General features: G+C 46.2%; 1 protein-coding gene across 1 annotated transcript; it reads left to right on the top strand.

Moving 5' to 3' along the window:
• Positions 1–2,635: 2,635 nt before the first annotated feature.
• On the top strand, positions 2,636–18,165 carry LOC120046996 (proto-oncogene DBL-like). Its single transcript, XM_038992544.1, has 25 exons — positions 2,636–2,684; positions 2,939–3,053; positions 3,519–3,603; positions 5,413–5,532; positions 5,659–5,775; positions 6,086–6,235; positions 6,597–6,712; positions 7,026–7,140; positions 7,297–7,416; positions 7,653–7,844; positions 7,997–8,188; positions 8,479–8,650; positions 9,858–9,937; positions 10,304–10,389; positions 10,482–10,548; positions 10,632–10,747; positions 14,348–14,417; positions 15,416–15,508; positions 15,682–15,774; positions 16,218–16,346; positions 16,488–16,709; positions 16,960–17,052; positions 17,339–17,417; positions 17,656–17,719; positions 17,994–18,165. The coding sequence occupies exons 1-25, from the start codon at positions 2,636–2,638 to the stop codon at positions 18,163–18,165; spliced, it is 2,907 nt and encodes a 968-aa protein (XP_038848472.1).
• Positions 18,166–23,571: the final 5,406 nt, after the last annotated feature.

Genomic DNA, 23,571 nt, shown 5'->3' on the forward strand with positions numbered 1-23,571 from the left:
CTGCCACCACCATGCTTCACCGTAGGGATGGTACCAGGTTTCCTCCAGATGTGACGCTTGGCATTCAGGCCATAGAGTTCAATCTCCAATCATCAGACCAGAGAATCTTGTTTCTCATTGTCTGAGGGTCTTTAGGTGGCTTTTGGCAAACTCCAAGCGGGCTGTCATGTGCCTTTTACTGAGGAGTGGCTTCCGTCTGGCCACTCTACCATAAAGGCCTGATTGGTGGAGTGCTGCAGAGATGGTTGTCCTTCTGGAAGTTTCTCCCATCTCCACAGAGGAACTATAGAGCTCTGTCAGAGTGACCATCGGGTTCTTGGTCACCTCCCTGAGCAAGGCCCTTCTCCCCCGATTGCTCAGTTTGGCCGGGCGGCCAGCACTAGAACGAGTCTTGGTGGTTCCAAACCTCTTCCATTTAAGAATGATGGAGGCCACTGTGTTCTTGGATCTTCAATGCTGTAGAAATGTTTTGGTACCCTTCCCCAGATCTGTGCCTCGACACAATCCTGTCTCTGAGCTCTACGGACAATTCCTTCGACCTCATGTTTTGGTGTTTGCTCTGACTTGCACTGTCAACTGTAGGACCCTATATAGACAGGTGTGTGCCTTTCCAAATCATGTCCAATCAATTACCATAGATGAACTCCAATCAAGTTGTAGAAACATCACGAGGATAATCAATGGAAACAGGATGCACCTGAGCTTAATTATGAGTCTCATATCAAAGGGTCTCTTCTGTTTCTGTTTTTTATATTTAATAAATTTGCAAACATTTCTAAAACCTGTTTTCGCTTTGTCATTATGGGGTATTGTGTGTAGATTGAGGATTAATAAAAATAAAAATAAATCATTTTTAGAATAAGGCTGTAACGTAACAAAATGTAGAAAAAGCATCGGGGTCTGAATACTTTCCGAATTCACTGTATCTGGTTGCCGGATATTACTTCCCTGACGATTCATCCTGAATTTAATTCCGCTGCTCTATCGATTGCTACATACATTGTCTAAATCTGCAATCCTGGAACTAATTTGTGTGACGTCAAAATGAGGGGCGTTGTACAAAACAAATTCATCAGCGATTGGATTGTCTCTAACGAATTTAACCAATCAAAGTTGATAACGTCATCATGTAGGCTGGCTCTGGCCCAACCCATCGTTTTCAGGGACCAATCAGAACATTCAGAATGTGTTTGCGTTCCAAAAGACGTTGGAGAAGAGTGGGCGTGGCGTTTTGCTGGAGCGACATGGATGGGTAGCCTGACAAGGATATTTCACCTTTTCTCATTAGATTGCCTCTAAATTACAGTCACAAATTGCATCTTCTGTCATATGCTGTGCCGCATTACTTGTGAAGCTGCATAGTAGACATTGTTGGCGTCAGCTGTACAAGAGATGCAGTGTGTCCAGTAGTATATCCACTATATACCCCCCATGAACTATTTAGAAACTGCCTATGCATACTACATGTGGCCTTTCCAAGCTCGCTGATACACTCGAGCCATGGAAACATTAACTATTACACAACCAGTCAAGGATATCCATCTTCAACCTGACACTAACCAGTACCTGACAGTAACCCTATACGCCATGGCTGTGTGTGAATGGCCCAGCCCAGTACAGCCCATGTCTGTGTGTTCGTCAGTCACACTCATGAAATATTGACCAGAGATCTGCGGCGCTCATTACCCCTCCACTCGCTGACTCCCCGCCAGACACTGTTACCCCCGACGACGTCGATGTGGAAAAGGACACTCTCTCCCTCTCGCAACACGGTCTCCCCCCTCTCTCTCTCACTCTCCCTACACAACTCCCCTCTCTCTCCTTATACGGCATCTCTCTGCGTGTATGAAATCCTATTCATATTTACTAATACTGTGTATTATTCACAAGGAGACTGAATCAAGTGATCGGTTGCATAAACTAGTCGACCACAGAGCATTATATATGACTATTTACGACTTTTACTTTAAAGTTATATAATGCCTGATAGTGGAGTTTAAACTCAATCTTCAGTGTGGCTTCAATCATCCCACTATATCATTGTATATTTATGTTACATGCAGTGTAGAGTCCTTTCAACATTGTGGAATGTGGAATGAGGAGTGAGTCCGTGCTGCCTACCACCACAGCTTGGTGTACACCACAGGAGGCGGGTGAGGGGAGGACAGCTCATACCATGTGTTTGACGTATTCGATGCCATTCCACTCCAGCCATTACCACGAGCCCGTCCTCCCCAATGTAGGTGCCACCAGCCTCCTGTAGTGTAAACAGTATATGACCCCCTGCTGCCTCACCTGGTGACGGGAGAAGGGCATGGAGAGGTAAAGTGACTGCCTACTGCTGTGCTAGCCTGGATGACACAGTGGACAGAAGGGGTCCAGACCCACCTCAGAACGACTGACTGACTTGAACCAAACAGCTGAGTCTGATACCTTTCTTACCACTGTAATGTTGTTTTACATATGACCACTGGGAGGCAGTATTTCTGTCTGCTATTTCATCATTCTTATGGGACAAGTTATGAATGATAACCACTGTGTGACAGGTTGAATGAGGCCTCATTGGGACCTGTTATTCTAATCTCTCTCTCTCTCCCCCAACCCCCTTCCCACAGAAGTGTCAGTCTCTATGAGTATGAAGGAGGTGGACGGCTACATTGAGAAGCAGGTGGCCTACCTGTCAGGTGGGGGCTCTTTACTTAGTCTTGTCCCACTACTGAGGGTTCATAACCTCTGATCTGTGTTTACATTGGTTGTATAGATTCAGGGGGCGTCTTCGAGCTGTAAAAGTAGTAGTGACATGTTGAAACTGACACAGCTGTGCTCAGTTAATCCAACGCGTCGACTATTTGAATGCGACGTCCGCAAAGAACGTATTATCATTGTTTAATACATTGTTGAGTGTGATTGTTCATATGAAAATCATTTTTCTTTGCAGGGGGGCGTGGTGAGGACTCTAGCGTGATCGTAACACTCCCAGAATACTCTGCTTTCAGCGACATTCCGGAAGAATCTTTAGCCAAAGTCTTAACATACCTCACCCTCATACCTCGGTGGGTGAACCACCATAGTACACTCCCTCCTAATATTAATCTCTGTAGCCCTCCCTCTCTCTTCTCACAACTCTCTCTTTCTCTGCAGTGCAGTGTGAGCCTGCTTTAGTCCAGAGTTAGCATTCTTTGCACAGATGGCACTAGATGCTCCCTATCCCTCATCTATTTCGATGCCCTAGTGATGTCCTCTGTGCCAGCTCAGAGCAGGTATACCCTAGGGAGGAGGGATCATATCATTGGATGAGTACAGGTTACAAGAGTCGATGAATGTCCCTGTAAACATATCTAATGTATTCACTCTGCAGTCCTTCTTTCTATACCAAAAAATATAATTTGTTATCAAATGAACTTTTCGGTACTATACCTGTACATTTTACCAGTAAAAGTATACATTTGTTCAGTGAAAGGTACATGTGAAATGTACATGTGTTCAAATACTTTTGGTGCTTGTGTTTGCAGAGCAAGACAGCCAGGTGTAAAATTCATCATCATTTTAGACAGAAGACTGGATACATGGACCTCTATCAAAACAGCACTTGCCAGAATTGCGGTGAGCCAGTTAAGTCATGGCATTTTTTCCCCGCGTGCATACATACGCATGTGGAAATGAAATCAAACGTTATTGGTCGCATACACAGTTTAGCAGATGTTATAGTAGGGTCCTGCGAAATGCCTATGTTACTAGGTCTTAATAATGCAGTAACACGTCAAACAAGGACACTAAATAATAATAAAAATAAGAAATCAAGAAAGGTCGGAACGAAACCAAATCTACTGTTGAAGTATGGTAACGATACCAGTTTAGGCCTGGCCCTATCCTACTAAAGAACGGATGATTTGCTTCTGTGGAAGAAAAAAAAAACAACTGTTCAGAATATCAGTACTATCAGACGATGTCAGAGTGGGGAGTTGTCCATGGTGCTGAATTATCCCCACTCAGTTCCTGCTGTTTTGGGATGGTCTCTTGTGCGGTTTTGTTAATTAAAATACTTGATCGTGCCAGTATCTGTCAAATACTGCAGTTGTTTTGTCACCGTTTATTATTGCAACATAAAACATAAGTTAGTTGAAATCAAATAAAATAATTTAAATACAGTAAGACATTGTTAGTTTGGCATACATAATTTTCTAATAAATTGTTCTGTATTCACTGTATGAAAATAAAGTCCCGTCGTGAGGGAATCGAAATGCATGAGCCAGCACTCCGATACTTTGATATTTACCTGATGACGCTATATTTGGCGGAAAATGAGGGAGAGCGAGAAGGCTAGAGGAAGGGAGAGCTTGCAGACAGCGAACGTTGATGCAGCGGAGTAGAAGGGCCAAGTAACTTGGCACCAATTTGTTAGCGACGGGACGGGCGAGGTTTTAGCGTTATCGCATAAATGGCTGTTAACACGATGGCTGAGAGTTACCAGCGCCGAGGATTGCACAGGACACGGAAGAGCCCGGTAACGCGCTTATTACATAGTTTGATTACGTGCTAAAATAGTTGTGCTCGAGTTTGGGTGTGCAGAGTGAATGCGGCATCGCTCACTGACAGCAGCTTGCTAAGCGTAGCACTGCAGTGCAGAGCCTGATTTGAGTTTAGTCATAACATTGATGCAATGAGACCGAGAAAGATAACTTGCTTATATGAATGCAACCTGGCAGTGATATTTTTTTAGCATGTTGAGCTTGAAGGGCAGAGTTTGCGGTAGCCTGAAGCTAGATTTAGATAGCGGGGACAAATGAATGTCAAAGAGCTCTATAAGCGAATGCGTCGGTCTTTTTGGAATAATCAATTTCCCACTGTTTTATGTCGATCTTCTGTGCTGCACATGTTCACGCTTTAACAGCTGGCAACTTCAATTGAACCAAACCCATTTGTTAGTTAGCAGTCCTTCACCACCGCAGTAGTGTGATAAAAATGGTTGTGAGCATTATTTTTCAAATGTAGCTAATCAGATTGTCATCCTTAGCCTACCGCTTTACTTGTGATCTGACTCTGAAAATCACCTCATCCCTAAATAAAATACAGACTACCTACTATCTGCTCTTGTTTAGAGAATCCATTTGATATTGACTGCGACTTCAATACACCTGTGATAGGCACCAGCTAGCAGGATATGTCTGGCTTTCCTTATCTGATTGACAGTGGGTGAGCCTGAGGCTTTGTCCGACTGCGGATGATTGCATGTTAGTGCAGTCAATATTTCCTGTCAGTGACAGATGCTGGCTAGTGCCTATCCCTCTATGCATCCAGAAGTGTGAACAGACTCTGGCCTAGTGTTGGGTAAAGACATGGTCCAGGAGTTGTCAAAGGTCAGAGCTCACTGTCCAACCCCGGGGGTGTGATTGTGTCCCTCCCCGTCTCCAGGCCTCCTTCCCTGGGAACCTCCACCTGGTGCTGGTGCTGAGACCCACCAGCTTCTTCCAGCGCACCGTCACAGACCTGGGCTTCCGTTTCAGCCAGGAGGACTTCATGCTCAAGATGCCAGTAAGGCAGATCAGAGGCCAAATCCAACACTTCACCACACGGCATCGGCATCTCATGTTTGAAGACGCGTGCCAAGTACTACACACAGTCGATTATGTGCAGCTTATTCTAGCTCTCCTTTATTAGGTGGTGATGCTGAGCTCTGTGACAGACCTACTGAGATACATTGATGAGAACCAACTGACCTCTGAGTTTGGTGGAACCCTGGACTACTCCCACAGTGACTGGATCGTCCTGAGAACAGTACATACTTTACACTTACATAGCATCAACCATGCAGCCACTCAGAACCCCCAACACTTATATTACAACATATATGATGCAGAGAGACACATTCAAAATTGGCCTGTATGTTTGCACAATCCTGAGTGATGACATCAGAGTATACATTTAGAAACACTGTGACGACTTCCTTGTGTGTGTGTGTGTGTGTGTGTGTGTGTGTGTGTGTGTGTGTGTGTGTGTGTGTGTGTGTGTGTGTGTGTGTGTGTGTGTGTGTGTGTGTGTGTGTGTGTGTGTGTGTGTGTGTGTGTGCTCTCTGGCTCCCCTCCAGGCCATAGAGAGCTTTGCGGTGACAGTTAAGGACATAGCTCAAATGCTGCAGGCGTTTGGCACAGAGCTGGCTGAGACCAAACTGCCAGATGAGGGCACCGCCATCATGCGCCTCCTCTCAACCCACACTGACAAGTACAGGAAACTCAAGGTATACTGCAACCCTTTTAGGTAGATAGATGGCTCATCTTTGTATCTGTGCCGTTATAGCATCTGTGGGTAGTGCCGTTGAAGTAATAGATTTTCCTCTTCTTCATTGGCTGATTTGCTCCCAACTCATAGTAATCCCTACCCAGTTGACTACCTTAAAATGGAGGAAGCCCTCAATGGCAATGTCCATGCTAAAATGGGTTATATCTATGATGAGTCCTCTATCACTATGTTTTACACTAGACTCTATCATAATATGTTACAATTCTATATCAGTGGCAGACTAACTGACAGCCAGTCTACATATTCACCCTGATATGTTAACCATTTTGTCTGTCTTGATCGTTGTCTGTCTTGTACAGGAGGCGATACGGTCAGTATCAAAGGAGGGTCGTCACCTGCTGGCTAGCCTGGAGGCCTCGGGGAGAGAGGAGGATTCACTTTGGGATGTCAGGCTGGACTGGGAGACTGTGCAGAGGTGTGTGTGTATAACCTCAGAGAGATAATCACGCTACGGTCTGCCTAAAGAGTCGCCACGGGGCTCCTGAGTGGCCACGGTCTGAGGCACTGCATCTCAGTGCTAGAGGCGTCACTACAGACCTTGGTTCAAACACGGGCCTTATCACAACTGGCTGTGATCGGGAGTCCCACAATTGGCACAGCATCGTCCGGGTTAGGGGAGGGTTTGGCTGGGGTAGGCCATCATTGTAAAATAAGAATTTGTTCTTAACTGACTTGCCTAGTTAAATAAAGGTAATTCTTTGATTATAACCTCTGTCTCTGGTCTTCAGGCTACTAGCCCAGCTGAGGGGCATGGAGTCAGCCTTTGACGGCTTCTTTGAGAAGCATCATCTAAAACTGCAACAGTACTTACAGCTGCTCAGATACGAACATCGCTTCAAGGAGGTGAGACTGATCAATTGCATAATTGATGATTCATTGTCGAGAGGCAACTCTTAGAACAGGGAGGACACGGGGCGTACAGTTCAATTTGAGGTCGAATGGGACGTTTTGAAGTTGGGAGGGGTATATGTCTCTAACTAATGTCTCTCTCGTCGTCAGATGGAGTTGTCTCTGGAGCGTCTGGCGTCCCAGGAGAGAGAGATGTCATCGTCAGGGGAGACGCTGACTCAGACAGAGCAGACACTCAGAGACCTGGACAGCCTGGAGGCTCACGCACAGGTCAGTGTTTACTAGGGGACACTTCCCTCATCAGATCAACGGACCAGGGCTACACATACTGTGTACTGTGGTTGGCAGAGATTGTCTTCTCTGGGACTCGTGCTTTTGGTAATAGCATTGGTTGTGTAGCTCGGATTGAAGTGTATTTGCTGTTGTGATGCTGTGTGTATGTAGGCCTCCTGTATGCCATGTCTTGTTGTATGTAACTGACTGTGGTTTCCTGGTTGTGTTGCTAGGAGGAGATGGGACACGCCCAGATCATCATCCTCCATGGGCACCAGCTGGCAGCCAGTCACCACTATGCCATGGCCCTGATCGTGCAGCGCGGCAACGAGCTACGTCACCGCTGTGACACGCTCAGTAATGCTCTGAGGGTGAAACGCACACACCTCTCTCAGGCCCACCGGCTGCTGCTACGCCTCGGCCAGGTAGAGGACACACACACTGTTTACACTATTGCACACAGATGAGTACAAATCTAACATCATACACAAACAACCACGCTGATACTCTGTGAAGTGCTATCGTATATCCGAATATGACTGGTCGGTGTGACATCGTTGTCTCGTCCCCTCCATAGGCCCAGAGTTGGTGTGACGACGGGGCCTACCTGTTGGCCCAGCAGCTGGTGGGTAAGTTCCAGTCGAAGGAGGGGGCCCAGGCAGCTCTGAAGGACATAGACAGATTCCTGGAGGGGGCTCCGTCTCTCCTCAGCTCAGGACCTGACCTCCTGGCCGTGGAGTTTGAGTCTGTCCTCACCCCAGAGATACAGGTCCAACACCAAGCCAGTGTCTCTCACTGACAAACAGCCTTATGGTTTAAAGAGTAACCCTCTCTGTAATGCTTCTCATGACCCATCTGTGTCTAATCCATTCTCTATGTTTTCTATCACCCCGTAATATATTTAATATTACAGGACTTATACAAGCATTCCTTTCTGGTCTTGGCACCTTCAGGCAACCTTCAAGACTGCATAAAGGCTATAAACACCTGTTTAACTAACACTCCATACAGGTTTTGGGTCGATATAAATGTCCTAAGCTCCTCTTCCATCCTCCACAGGTCCAGATAGGGAAGGCGTTTGAGAAGCACACGGTGGTGCAGGAGATGATCCACAACAGGCAGGTCTGTCTGAGGAAGCTGGCTGATAAACACGTCCGTCCCATCCAACTAGTGGCCCCCAGGGCGGAGAGCCCGCCCCGCTCCAAGTCCCCACTCTTTTCCCCAAAACATGGTAAGAGGAGGCAGTGGAATATATATACACACACACACGCACACACACATTCAATCACACACATTCAATCACACTTGATACAGTACATTAGCATTTGTCACAGTAGATTAAAGAACATCAGACTACAGTTGACTGTTTGGGGTTATAGAGGCTTACAGCACACTTTAATTATCCATCTCCGCTAGGCCTCCACCCAGGGCTCTGCTGTTTCCCAGGCCCTGTATATGCAGCCCTCCCCTGGCCTCTGGCCTGACAGCCGTCCCTCTCCCCTGGGTACTGGGTCTCGTCTGTGTCCTCAGCCTAGGGCTTCACACACCTTCCTCCAGGCCACAAAGCAGTAATCAAAACAGCAAACCACAGGCTCCAGTAATGAGGAAGGCCAGGGTCTTTGTGCTCGACCTCAGTTAGAGGTCCACCTTAACCAATGAGCTAGCTGTTAGGGCCCAGCACTATAATCAGTCCTGAGGGGATACTCTGTTAGCCGTGATGCTAGCTGGGTACTGTATGGTAATAATGTATATGAACCACGTACGGCAAAGACCCTTTCATCTCCTACTCGCCTCCAGGCAGGGCTGAACAAAGCTAGCCATACCGCACCCAATTAATAATGAGGTGCGACGTGTGGGTGTGTTTCTCACACACAGAAGGAAGCCCCTTTTTAAGAGGGGAGATGAAGATAAATGTGTTGGCTCTGATTTAGTGTGATAATGCGCACGCGCACACACACGCGCTGATCTTAGGGTATGCGAGGAGCGCATGATCAAACGAATACAGTCAGTCAGTTACACCAGACAGTGCTTTGGGTGATGTGTTCTTAGAGGATATAGTAGTGTTGGAGTTCCACTGCAAGCTGCTTATTGCCAATGATTAACTAGCCGTCCATCAGAAGAGAAGTATCAAGTGTAAACCCAGGACCAACAGTCATCCCAGGGTCAAAGACCGGACATCCTGGTCCCACAGGACCTTTCAAACCTACTGTCATCGTCAAATCGCCGCAAGCATCTACTCATTGTAATGATGGCTCTATCGGGTGACGTTAGTGTTAGCTACTGTGCCGTATACCACGTCATGGCTTCATCAAAGCATATGTGGAGACATATGCTATACTTAGCCTTGTTAACATGTTGTCCAGACAGGTCTTGTGTTTCATCAAACGCATAGAAACCTACAGTGTCATCGAGTTCAGCTGAGAGGTCGTGTGTTGCAGGTGTCGACAGTTTGAAGTTCTCCTTCGATCTGTCACTCCCTGGGAAGAGGACGTCCCGGAAAAGCCCCGCCTCCAGAAAGGTGAGATGGTCGAAGAAGGACGTGAAAGATGAAAGTCGAGTATGCGCAGAACAGTTCACGTCACTGTGGCTGTGATGATGACATGTACGACAGGAATTTTATGGCAACTGAACATGCTTGAGGTGGATTCCCTCCATGTAGGGGCGGCAGGTAGCCTAGTGGTTAGAGCATTGGGCCACTAACCGAAAGGTTGCTAGATCGAATCCCCGAGCTGGCGAGGTAAAAATCTGTCGTTCTACCCCTGAACAAGCCACTGTTCCTAGGCCGTCATTGTAAATAAGAATTTGTTCTTAACTGACTTGCCTAGTTAAATAAAGGTTAAATAAAATGTAAATCCTGGTTGTCTGTGTGTCCTGGCCGTCTCAGATCGAGGTGATGCATGACTACCAGGAGAATAGGAGCTCCCTGCGCTCCAGCCTGGAGGTAGAGGACAGCCCAGACCTTCTCAAACGGTCCGTCTTCTCATCCTCTACATATTCCTGATGTGGTCTTCCTGATTCCTTATGTTCAGACAGAATACTAATGAGGCCCCGTGTCTCCACAGTCACGTGATGAGGGAGCTGATTGAGACAGAGAGGGTCTATGTGGAGGAGCTGCTGTCAGTGCTGCTGGTGAGAACACAGCAGCGTTTTCCCCAGCTATTACTGGATTACTACAGTGAGTTTTGTATACTGATTATGTGTGTATTGTGTAGGGTTACAGGGGAGAGATGGAGAACCCGGCCCTCGCGGGGCTCTTGCCCCCCATCCTGCGCAGTAAGAGGAACGTCCTGTTTGGCAACATGCCTGAAATCTACAACTTCCACAGCAGGCAAGGAAACATCAGTTGGCAAGGGCAAACATGCATGCTTACACACGCATATATACACTGCTCAAAAAAATAAAGGGAACACTAAAATAACACATCCTAGATCTGAATGAATTAAATATTCTTATTAAATACTTTTTTCTTTACATAGTTGAATGTGCTGACAACAAAATCACACAAAAATGATCAATGGAAATCAAATTTATCAACCCATGGAGGTCTGGATTTGGAGTCACACTCAAAATTAAAGTGGAAAACCACACTACAGGCTGATCCAACTTTGATGTAATGTCCTTAAAACAAGTCAAAATGAGGCTCAGTAGTGTGTGTGGCCTCCACGTGCCTGTATGACCTCCCTACAACGCCTGGGCATGCTCCTGATGAGGTGGCGGATGGTCTCCTGAGGGATCTCCTCCCAGACCTGGACTAAAGCATCCGCCAACTCCTGGACAGTCTGTGGTGCAACGTGGCATTGGTGGATGGAGCGAGACATGATGTCCCAGATGTGCTCAATTGGATTCAGGTCTGGGGAACGGGCGGGCCAGTCCATAGCATCAATGCCTTCCTCTTGCAGGAACTGCTGACACACTCCAGCCACATGAGGTCTAGCATTGTCTTGCATTAGGAGGAACCCAGGGCCAACCGCACCAGCATATGGTCTCACAAGGGGTCTGAGGATCTCATCTCGGTACCTAATGGCAGTCAGGCTACCTCTGGCGAGCACATGGAGGGCTGTGCGGCCCCCCAAAGAAATGCCACCCCACACCATGACTGACCCACCGCCAAACCGGTCATGCTGGAGGATGTTGCAGGCAGCAGAACGTTCTCCACGGCGTCTCCAGACTCTGTCACATGTGCGTGTGAACCTGCTTTCATCTGTGAAGAGCACAGGGCGCCAGTGGCGAATTTGCCAATCTTGGTGTTCTCTGGCAAATGCCAAACGTCCTGCACGGTGTTGGGCTGTAAGCACAACCCCCACCTGTGGACGTCGGGCCCTCATACCACCCTCATGGAGTCTGTTTCTGACCGTTTGAGCAGACACATGCACATTTGTGGCATGCTGGAGGTCATTTTGCAGGGCCCTGGCAGTGCTCCTCCTTGCACAAAGGCGGAGGTAGCGGTCCTGCTGCTGGGTTGTTGCCCTCCTACGGCCTCCTCCACGTCTCCTGATGTACTGGCCTGTCTCCTGGTACCACCTCCATGCTCTGGACACTACGCTGACAGACACAGCAAACCTTCTTGCCACAGCTCGCATTGATGTGCCATCCTGGATGAGCTGCACTACCTGAGCCACTTGTGTGGGTTGTAGACTCCGTCTCATGCTACCACTAGAGTGAAAGCACCGCCAGCATTCAAAAGTGACCAAAACATCAGCCAGGAAGCATAGGACCTGAGAAGTGGTCTGTGGTCACCACCTGCAGAACCACTCCTTTATTAGGGGTGTCTTGCTAATTGCCTATAATTTCCACCTTTTGTCTATTCCATTTGCACAACAGCATGTGGAATTTATTGTCAATCTGTGTTGCTTCCTAAGTGGACAGTTTGATTTCACAGAAGTGTGATTGACTTGGAGTTACATTGTGTTGTTTAAGTGTTCCCTTTATTTTTTTGAGAAGTGTGTGTATATATATATATACAGAGCATTTGGAAAGTATTCAGACCCCTTGACTTTACTACATTTTGTTTACATTACGGCCTTATTCTAAAATGGATTCAATTGTTTTTCTTCCTCATCAATCTACAAATACTCCATAATGACAAAGCAAAAACAGGGTTTTAGATTTTTTTTGCTAATTTATTAAAAATAAAAAACTGGGCCTCCCGAGTGGTGCAGCAGTCTAAGGCACTGCATCACAGTACTAGAGACGTCACTACAGACCCGGGTTTGATCCCAGGCTGTGTCGCAGCTGGCCGCGACCGGGAGACCCATGAGGCGAGGCACAATTGGCCCAACGTCGTCCGGGTTAGAGGAGGGTTTGGCCGGCCGGGATGTCCTTGTCCCATTGCGCTCTAGTGACTCCTTGTGGTGGGCCGGGTGCATGCACGCTGACTTTGGTCGCCAGCTGTACGGTGTTTCCTCTGACACATTGGTGTGGCTGGCTTCAGTGTTAAGCGAGCAGTGTGTCAAAAATCAGTGCTGCTTGGCGGGTCGTGTTTCATAGGACGCGTGGCTCTCGACCTTCGCCTCTCCCGAGTCTGCACAGGAGTTGCAGCAATGGGACAAGACTGTAACTACCAATTGGATATCACAAAATTGGGAAGAAATAGGGGTAAAAAATCCCCTCCCCCCAAAAAAGGCAGAAATACCATGCTTCACCTTTGGGATGGTGACAGGTTTCCTCCAGAAATTATGCTTGGCATTCAGGCCAAAGAGTTCAATCTTGGTTTCATCAGACCAGAGAATCTTGTTTCTCATGGTCTGAGAGTCTTTATGTGCCTTTTGGCAAACTCCTAGCTTCCGTTTGGCCACTCTACCATAAAGGCCTGATTGGTGGAGTGCTGCAGAGATTGTTGTCCTTCTGGAAGGTTCTACCATCTCCACAGAGGAACACTGGAGCTCTGTCAGAATGACCACTGGGTTCTTGGTCACCTCCCTGACCAAGGCAATTCTCCCCCGATCGCTCAGTTTGCTCGGGGGGCCAACTCTAGGAACAGTCTTGGTGGTTTCACACTTCTTCCATTTAAGAGTTATGGATCCAATCAAATTGTAGAAACATCTTAAGGATGATCAATGGAAACAGGATGCACCTGAGCTCAAGGGTGTGAATACTTATATAAATAAGGTAATTCTGTTTTTTATTTTTAATACATTTGCTGACATTTCTAAAAACCTGTTTTCACTTTGTCATTATGGGGTGTTGTGTGTAGATTGAGGATTAAAAAATGTTTTTTTTTTTAAATCAATGTTTTTTTTTAGAATAGAGCTGTAACGTAACAAAATGTGGAAAAAGTCAAGGGGTCTGAATCCTTTCTGAAGGCACTCTGTATGTATGTATGTGTGTATGTATGTGTGTGTATATATATATATATATCTCCTGTAGTTTAGGGGAAAGATCAGCACTCTCATTGACTTGTGAGAAGTCAGTCATGTTTTCTATAGGCATTTGGAGTCTCAAAGAACTGTACGATTTTAAAGCAGTAATTGCATCATAACCTCTTTGAACTACTGCTCCATCTTAAAAACAACCATCTCTCCAGTACAGTAGCTACTAGCCCGTTTCCTCTAGCCAGCTGTGTCAGTTAGTTTATGTACAACTGTTTGAGTGGCTCTGTCTGCATCCTATATATTCTGCCTGCTGGGATTGCTCCCCTGCTGGGCTGAAAGGCAAAACTGGATGACTGCATGAGGCCCTAAGCCAATTAGAGCCTCTCTAACTAGTGTTAAATGCCAGTTGCTCTAACAAGCGTTTGATTATGCCAACGAGAGAGGAAACTGGCAGACACTGGGGGCTCAGTGGCATGGCTGTGTGGGTGGCTAGTCATTAACTATGGAGGAGTGCTGGATAGGGGCTTGTGTGGTGATGGTGTTTGCTGCTTTGTGTGGTTAGGGTGTGACCTATTGACCTCATCTGTCTTTGACTCCTGACCTCTTGGGTTCTACAGGGTGTTCCTCCATGACCTGGAGGGCTGCCTAGAGACCCCAGAGGGAGTAGGGGCCTGTTTCCTGGAGCGGGTGAGGAACGTCTACATGCCCTCAAACTCATCTCTGGACTGTGAAGCCAGTTCCACCGCATTTTTTCATTGTTCCCCTCTAATCAGGGACTGATTTAGACCTGGGACACCAGGTGGGTGCAATTAATTATCAGGTAGAACAGAACCAGCAGGATCCGGACCAAGTAGGGTGAGTTAAATACCCCTGGTAGTTTGTTTGTGGTTGTTTCTGAAGAATGTCTTTACCTATATCAGCTGAGAATTCTCGACTCCACGATACTCAGAGTTAAGTGGCGATGAGTTTTGGCGGAGTGTCCCTCCGACTACGTCGAGTCGGTGTCAGGTGATACTTCAGCAAAAATGTCCATTTAAGGTGTAACTTTTACCTATGTTTGTCCTGTGTAAAGGCATTATTTTCTTTGTGTGCCGCAATCCGTAGTTTTTGATACAAACGTTCTTCTATGTAATCCAATCCTATGTAATTCTTCCGAGTAATCCACTATTTTCCAAAGGAGTATGAAGTTAACGACTTCAAACATGCACTACCACGCTATACTTTTATAAATATCAGTTTAATGTTACCTGTCCTGATTGTTAGAGTTGCTAGGGTGAGTTGGAATCAATTGTTTTTTTAATAAAAAATGTAATTCTATGTATCACCTGCCAAAACAAAAAGCTCTGCCGTGCTATATGACGGGGCTGCTCCTTCTCCGTTAACAAACACCGCTTACCTTGGCAGAGGCACCCAAAGAAAATAATTGCTTTACACAGGACAAACATAGGTACAAGGTACGCATTAAAGGATTTGGGGAAAGTGAAGCTGATCCTAGATCTGTGGCTAAGGGGAACTTCTACCTGGAACATGTCTGATGAGGTTAGGCAGTACAGAGTTCATTGTGTCGTGTCGTCTCTCTCCACGTGGAAATCGTTCTGACACCGAGTCGATGTAATCGGCATAGCACGTGTTTCACAGTCTTGCATGGATGGTGTGTCATTGGAAATGTATGTGTGTATTTCCAGAAGGAGAATTTCAAGGTGTATGAGTGCTACTGTCAGAATAAGCCTCGCTCAGAGTCCCTATGGAGGCAGTACTCAGACTGTGCCTTTTTCCAGGTCATGCTTATTTTTTCTATTCGTGCCCAATGTTTGTACTCAGCGATACTACTACACCACAATACCAGACATATTCATTATTTTAATAGCACAAAATGATAGATTATTTATATTAGATTCACTGTTATAACCGTAACAAATGCTTCCCAATATCTCCTTGCCATATTCTACAGGAGTGTCAGAAGAAGCTGGAACACAAACTGGGCCTGGACTCTTACCTTCTGAAACCAGTCCAACGCCTTACCAAGTACCAGCTACTACTGAAGGTCAGCCCTTAGTGAAACCAGCCGACATACACGCCTCTACGCAGCACACCGTGCCAATATTGCAGCATTTATATTAGCTTTAACTATGCTGAAACTTTATCATAATTCAACGTCCCCAAAATCCTGTCAGTGCTAACAGCACTATGACATAACCTTGCCCTACCTAGGGACATTTATTTCAATGAGTTGAATGCAGGACGTGAAGGATTACAGATTAAACTAGAGAGAAATCCTGTCTGATTAATGGGGATTGCTCCCCATTTTCTGTCCCCTGATTCTCTGTTGTTATCTGACAAAATAAGGAACATCTTACATGCAACACAAGGACTGTTATAGTACAGCTGGAGAATTTCAGGGTTTCTTTGTTCCCAGATATTGATCTCTACCAGACATGAATTGATGTGTTGCGCGCGCATGTGTGTGTGTGTGTGTGCGTGCTGTAGGAGCTACTGAAGTACAGTGCAGGAGGCTGTGAGGGGACCTCCGAGCTACAGGGGGCGCTAGCAGCCATGCTCCACCTCCTCAAGTCAGTCAATGACTCCATGCATCAGATAGCCATCACAGGCTACCAGGTGACTTGTCCTGTGTGTCTGTGTGTGTGTGGTTGGCTGTGTGTGTCTGTGAGACACAGTGTGCTGTCCTGTATGTGTGACAGTGTGCCATCCTGTATCTCTGACCCTGTGTGTTTACCTGTGTCCCCCCCCCCCCCCCAGGGAGAGTTGTGTGACCTGGGCCGGGTGCTGATGCAGGGCTCCTTCAGTATGTGGATCAGCCATAAGAAAGGCCCCACCCGTATGAAGGAGCTGGCCCGCTTCAAGCCCACGCAGAGACACCTGTTCCTGTATGAGAGAGCCCTGCTTTTCTGCAAGCGCAGGGCGGAGCATGGAGAGGGAGCAGACAAGACCCCCTCCTACAGCTTCAAGCACTGTCTGAAGGTGTGTGTGTAGGCGGCACACTCTGACACATGCTCCCTGTTGCAAGGATGTTTGTTTTGTTTTGCGTGTCAAGGCGTCAGTGGGTGTGTGTATGTTTATGGGGCGTGACGGATGGCGTCACCACCCCCTGCTCTCCTCTTGATGTACGCTTGAGCTTCCTGCCTTCACACAGCGGAGGAGTGTGTGTCCGTGGCATGTCCTTGTATGCCCCAGGTGCAGACTGTGTGTGTGTGCGTGTGTGTCCTGGCAGATGAGTGCGGTGGGGATTACGGAGAACGTCAAGGGAGATGTGAAGAAGTTTGAGATCTGGTACAGTGGCAGGGAGGAGGTGTACGTCGTTCAGGTAAGGATCACCCCTGCTGTGAAGTGACTGTTGATGCTATTCATGCAGCATTATGTTCTTCGAACTAGGACAAAGACAATAACTACCACCTACTGGCTTGTTCATTGTCTGTGTGTTGTTCTGTTCTTTGTTGTGACAACTTCATGCCATGTATTGCTACGGTACAGTATGTGTTAAGCTACTATAGTGCCATTTTGAAATCATGCCTGTAAGATGCAAAGAAAAGTGTGTTTCCTACTATACGTTGACTGCGTTCTAATCTGTCCTGATCTTATCCATCTCCCAGGCTCCCACAGTGGAGGTTAAGACAGCTTGGCTCGGGGAGCTGCGGAGGATCCTCACCAACCAGCAGAAACTCCTCAAAGGTTTGGAAGTCACTCACATCACTCTCCAAAGCGCACTCCGCAAAGAGCTGGTTTAATTCATCTCATCTCACATCAATAGTCCTAGCCTGCACCTAACTTGAATGTCCTCTTAAATGCGGGGAGACACGTTTCAGTTGAGTACGTTCAGTTGGACAACTGACTAGGTATCTCCCTTTCCCTTTCCCTCTCTTGTTTCAAACAATCTTTTTGCCTCTTCCTCTTCCCCTTCTTTTCTCAGATGAGCGTTGTGTCGACATCCAGATGCCAGACCACATCCGACGGTCTCCGCCCATGTCTGAGAGGTCAGTCTTGTTGGGTGTTGTAGGACACCCCTCAGTTGTCACAGCAGCTCCCCACTTGATGGTGTGAGTGTGGCAGGCAGTTCAGTGAGCTGTTCAGATGGTTATGATATATGGTGTTGGGGGAGCATATCAACAAAAAGGTATAAAGCTGGGAAATGAGGAGTAGTAGGAGGTTGAGGAGGAGAAGGTGGTGTGTGTGAAGAGATGTGTGTGTGAAGGCCCCGCTTTTTCCTTTGCTCTCTGGTTGCTGTCCTCCCCTCCCTCCCCCCTGCAGGGGTGTGCGGCCGTCCGGAGGGGCTCCTACGGGCTGTCTTTCGGGGCTGGACTTTGTCTCGCTGTCCGCCGATGTCTTTATGTGTCTGCGTTCCCGGAGTCCCCGCCCCCGAAGCCCCCGGCAACGCCCCCGGCCACGCCCCCCCAACAGACCCCGCCCCCAGCGCCACTGACCCGTCCTGACGCTCAGTGGTAAACTCAGCCCAGCTCCGCATGCCCCGGCCCGGCTTGGCATGGCTCAGCTGACCTAAACCACCCACAAGGCTGCTGTGTTTGCATACTGACCGTCATCTGCAACTCCTTTACTAGGCGACTCCATTTGGCTCATGCATTCGCCAGACGCACTTTTCCTCATGTCTTTTGATGTCCCAGCAGACCTTCCATTTCAGACATGCTACCCAAAATGACTACACCCATCTTTGCATGGAATGCCAAAAAAAATCAAAAAGGTTTGGATGTTTTTAACTTATATATTTTTTTATCTTGATTTCTTTATGCTTTCAGCACGACAACTGCTTCTTAGATGGGGCTCGCTTTTTGAGAGGTTATTAAATTAAAATGATCCTAAGTTATTTATTTTAAAATATAGACAAACAATACATTGATGAACCAGGGACTTGATAAATCGAGACCATATCTTTCCATGCTCCGGCACGTGTCTGCTGTGTACCAGGCCAGAGCCCAAACTGTCTTTGTGTCAGCTTGGTTTGCACTTGGTCACATTGTTGCTTGGTGTGGGGCCTTTTGGCTGGCATCTGAAAGATCAACATTGTGGTGTGAGATGAGTTTGAGGTAGAAATTGTCCTTAACCACAGATCTAAGGTCAGTTTTGCAGTTCCCCTTTAAATGGTTAAAGGTTAGAATTTGCGAACGTTAAGCTGATCTGTGGCTAAGGGCAGCTTCTACTTGGAGCATGTCTGATGACGTTAGGGAGTACGGAGTTAGTTTGTTCATTGTGTCGCTCCCCACAGCAAACAGCAGAGGGCGTCGTTCAGCTCAGAGGACACAGTCAGGGAGGAGCAGTCCAGACCCACAGTCCCTCTCCCCAAATCACCAGCGCAACCGACACAGTGAGTACACCACTCCCTCATACATATACCCATAACATAATCATGTAGATACCTGGTAACTACATGTAATAATGGTGATTGGGTCATGAGAGATGGTACATGAAACTACCTTGACTTGATATTGGATTTATTTTGGTACATATTGCGACCCCTATTACCTAAAGACTCAGGTGTTTCACATGAAAGAGCACCGGGTGTATGAAGGAGCTCTGGGGGAAAAGGCACAGCTACTCATATTATCATTAGATTCTACCGTCTTGTTAATGACTCCGTAAGTGCCGCACATCAGGATTTGAATTGGCATTTATCGCTATAGTTACCAAGTATTTACCTTGGTTATTTCTGGCAGCATATACGAGGAACAAGACCAAAAATGTGTGTTTTGTAATCTCCAGGCTGGCCCGGCACGCCTCACTCAATGGACATCTGTCTGGGTCTGGAGGAGTGGGGTGGAGGTCAGGACCCCTCTCACCCGTCAGACACCGAGGAGGAGGACACTGCTCAGCTGGTGCGATGGGTTCTCCACAACACCAGTACAACCACTCTCACTTACTGCACACCGTGTGGCCTCGTTCCTCACCCACAGCCTTTTAGATATGCTTATCAGAATATCGAGAGGAACCTCTTGAGGCTCCTAAATGTTTGAAAGGTGTCCTCTAGTAGGATACAGCGCTACACATCCTTCGTCCAGTCTAACAGAGGTGTTTCTGTCCTCCCAGGCTCCAGGCAGATATAAGGCCTTGGCTGAATGTCCACGAGACGGCCCAGATGACCTCGCCATCGAGAGCGGTGACGTCATCCAGCTGCAGCACGTGGACAGCGAAGGCCACTGGTGAGTGTGTCGTCTCATATGCCTGGTGGTAAATTTGGTTGCCGATGGCAGAACCCTATTTGACATGGCTTTTATATGGGCTCTGTGCCGATTTGTAAACTTAGGGAACCTAATATAGCCGGTGTAAAGACATAAGGACAAAACTGACCGCGCAGGAAAATGGTTAAAATCAGCAGGTGGTCATCCTATCGGCTGTCATTTTCTTTTAATTTCTAAGCAATTCTGCATGTTGAATCACCAATGTTCATCAACACCCAGCAGGTAATCTGCCACACAAAGCCGCCGTGAACGGCCAACGTTCATTAGTGTGTCGCGTCCTTCACCTTAACCTCTTTTATACACTCCCTCACACCATCTCCGGGCTGGTGAAGAACCTGAGTCGCAGGCAGAAGAGCCTCATCCCAGTCCCCAACCTGCACGTGGTTCTGGGACACAGCAGACTAGGCGGTATGGTTACAGTACAGGGGAAGAGGTTTCTAAAGCCATTTGTACTCTTGATCCTCCTCTCTGACATGTAGCTCATTTGATGGGTTTGCTTGAATAATTTGTCTCCTCTCTCATGCAGATCCAGGGAATCTGAAGGCCAGAAAGCTCAGCTCCCCTTAGAGGACAAATGCTGCCTTCAAGTGCTTGTGGGAACTGGGAAACTTTACAGTATGAAGTCGTAACTCTGGAACAATTCTTCAACCAATGGCAAGCTAGAGGATCTATCTAATGATCCAGTTAGTTAGCGTGATTAAAGTTGACAATATGGTCAAACTAGCTACATTATACACATTGATACGTTTGACAATGTCAAAATGGATTTGCTTTAACATCTTTTGGTTGAAAAGGTGAAAGGTCAGTGATGAAAAGTCACAACTTGGAAACTCTGGTATCAAACCCTATCTCTGACTTTCCCACTTGGAATTCCGACTTGGGAGGGTCATTCAAATGGTAATTTCCAACTACAGAGGAGCATTTGAAGGCAGCAATAGAACAGCTTTTGTGGGACCTTTGCACAGATTCACAGTCTGACCAGACAGACTGTTATACATTAGACACTATGAGGTCATGACTGATAGAATATCTTAAAACTGCTTTCTCGAAGTGCTCTGATTGGCCATGAAGAGAGACAACTATCCAATTGAAGAAGGACACAGGAGCTTACATTTTGGATTATTGATTAACATTTTTCTGGGCCAATAACATGAAGACCTGCTTTTGCCCACCGTGATGGACAGTGGACAAACTTAATGAATGTTACCTTAACTTTGGACAGCACAGGGCTCCACCAGCACACATGCACAAGCTTTTGAGGAAGGACAAGGGACATGTGAAAAGATTTGGCACTTAAAGTTAATTCCCTCACTTCCTCTTCGAACCAGCCAATGGCCTTTTCCGTTGGGTTGCTGTAGCTGGATTGGGACCGTTATACACCCATGGACTCGGCCTCTCGACTGAGGGATTCTTAACCATTATTGCTATTCAGTGGGAATGCAGTTGGTGGGCGTTTGTTTGTGTGTGTGAGTTTTTATGGATCATTATAATCCAGGTTTCGCTTGAAACATTTCTTTAAAATATACTTTTTTTTTTTACATTTTTGATGTGTATACTTGAATGTCGACCTGTTGTTTGGTTCCATGTTCAGTTATTCTACATGCTCATGTTGTTTAGGAATCCATGCTGTCTTGTTCCTTAAGGCACCCTTCTCTTACGCTCTCCAAGAGTTGAAATGCCAGAACGTGCTGTGCCATAATGCCTTTTTATTCCTGCTGTTTTGGAATCGGTCTCCTCTTCAATAAATGTTTTCTCAGCAATAACAAAACACAGTCTTGCTTCTACCTCACCTCAGACCTATACACAACTGGCACTTTATTGGGGTGGAAGGTCTACAAGAGAAAATGCATGCTGAAAGAAAACAGAACGCTTTACTATATTTTCAAAGGCTCTATAGAAATTGAGTTATCGGTGAATGCGATACCTGCTTCATACCTATGATTAACTTACCATTTTATTTCCTAAACTCATTGTCAGTGGAGATGAGATCACGGTGATTGATATAAGTGTATTAATCAGGTCTTCAGATGTGACTTTGGAGGTCTGGGGAGGAGCTGCTACCAGCATGGAGCCAGCAAATAGAGACTGCTGTAATTCTCCCCAGGATTTCATGCTCTCTGTCTCCCTCAGCCCTCTTTGAGAGAGTTCCTCTCCTCCTCCATCGCCTCACACTTAATCTTAGGTTTCCCATTAAACAGGATCATACAGCAAACATGAAATATACCCACTGTGTCGAACGCTTAATTAAATATTGATTGCGGACTTATAGGAATTTACCACGTCAAGTCGGAGGCCTGCCTTTGATATGCTGCGTTTGATGTGGAAATTAGCTTGGAAAGCAGCACGTTTCTTGTGTTATTTATTTAAGTTCCGTTGCTGTGTGAGGCAGCTATGCATCACCGTGAAATGATGTCTATATACCCTTAGAGTCCTGTTTGACTGCCATGCATTGTGTCAAGGGGGTTCTTTCATCTTAAAAAAAGTAACATTTTGCCATATTTTCTTCTTTTGAGCTACTTCGGTCTAAAAAGCTACACATTTTGCACTGAACTGTGATGTAAAAAAATATATACACTGAACAAAAATATATATGAGCTGAAATAAAAGATCCCAGAAATTTTCCATAAGCACAAATGTTTACATCCCTGTTATTGAGCATTTCTCCTTTGAAAAGATAATCCATCCACCTGACAGGTGTGGCATATTAAGGTGATTAAACAGCATGATCATTACACAGGTGCACCTTGTGCTGGGGACAATTAAAGGCCACTCTCAAATGTGCAGTTTTGTCACAACACAATTCCACAGATGTCTCAAGTTTTGAGGGAGCATGCAATTGGCATGCTGACTGCAGGAATGTCCACCAGAACTGTTGCCAGAGAATTGAATATTCATTTCTCTACCGTAAGCTGCCTCCAACGTTAGAGAATTTGTCAGTACGTCCAACTGGCCTCTCAACCACAGATCACATGAATTGGGACTTGTGGGAGAGCGGTTTGCTGATGTCAATGTTGTGAGTGGAGTTATGGTATAGGCAGCATAACCTACGGACCACAAACACAATTGCATTTTATCGATGGCCATTTGAATGCCCAGAAATACCGCAATGAGATCCTGAGGCCCATTGTGAGGCCCATTTTTTTTTATGTATCTGTGACCAACAGTTGCATATCTGTATTCCCAGTCATGTGAAATCCATAGATTAGGCCCTAATAAATATATTAAAATTGACTGATTTCCTTATATGAACTGTAACTCAGTAAAACCTTGAAATTGTTGCGTGTTGAATGTATTTTTGTTCAGTATATGCTTGAAAGTGCTGTGCGTCTTTGAAAAGCGCTGTAAGCTTGTTGCTGAATGTTTCTCAATAGAGAAATTGCATGGTAAACTGAATATTGACTGAACATGGCAGGTTTCAGGTTATTGTTTTACAGTCACTGTCATTGTTTGGCTGCATTTTGTATATAGGCCAAATAAAGTATTTATTAAAATAATACATTTGTTCTGCACCTTGTTTTAATCTGTGCTTCTCTATAGTAATTTACCATAAAGCAATTGTTAGTTGTTTGCAGACAGCCATTTGCCTTCGTCCCTTCATCCGTCAGTAAATTACTCGTATTGTTTTATGAATAACCATG

The sequence above is a fragment of the Salvelinus namaycush genome, chromosome 5 (genome assembly GCF_016432855.1).
Source record: "Salvelinus namaycush isolate Seneca chromosome 5, SaNama_1.0, whole genome shotgun sequence".
In the NCBI taxonomy this organism is placed as follows: Eukaryota; Metazoa; Chordata; class Actinopteri; order Salmoniformes; family Salmonidae; genus Salvelinus; species Salvelinus namaycush.

Coding starts and splice junctions, on each gene's coding strand:
- LOC120046996 (XM_038992544.1), top strand. CDS start 2,636: ATGAAGGAGGTGGACGGCTACATTGAGAAGCAGGTGGCCTACCTGTCA. Junction 7,845..7,996: donor TGCTGCTACGCCTCGGCCAG/GTAGAGGACACA, acceptor TCCCCTCCATAG/GCCCAGAGTTGGTGTGACGA. Junction 9,938..10,303: donor AAAGCCCCGCCTCCAGAAAG/GTGAGATGGTCG, acceptor TGGCCGTCTCAG/ATCGAGGTGATGCATGACTA.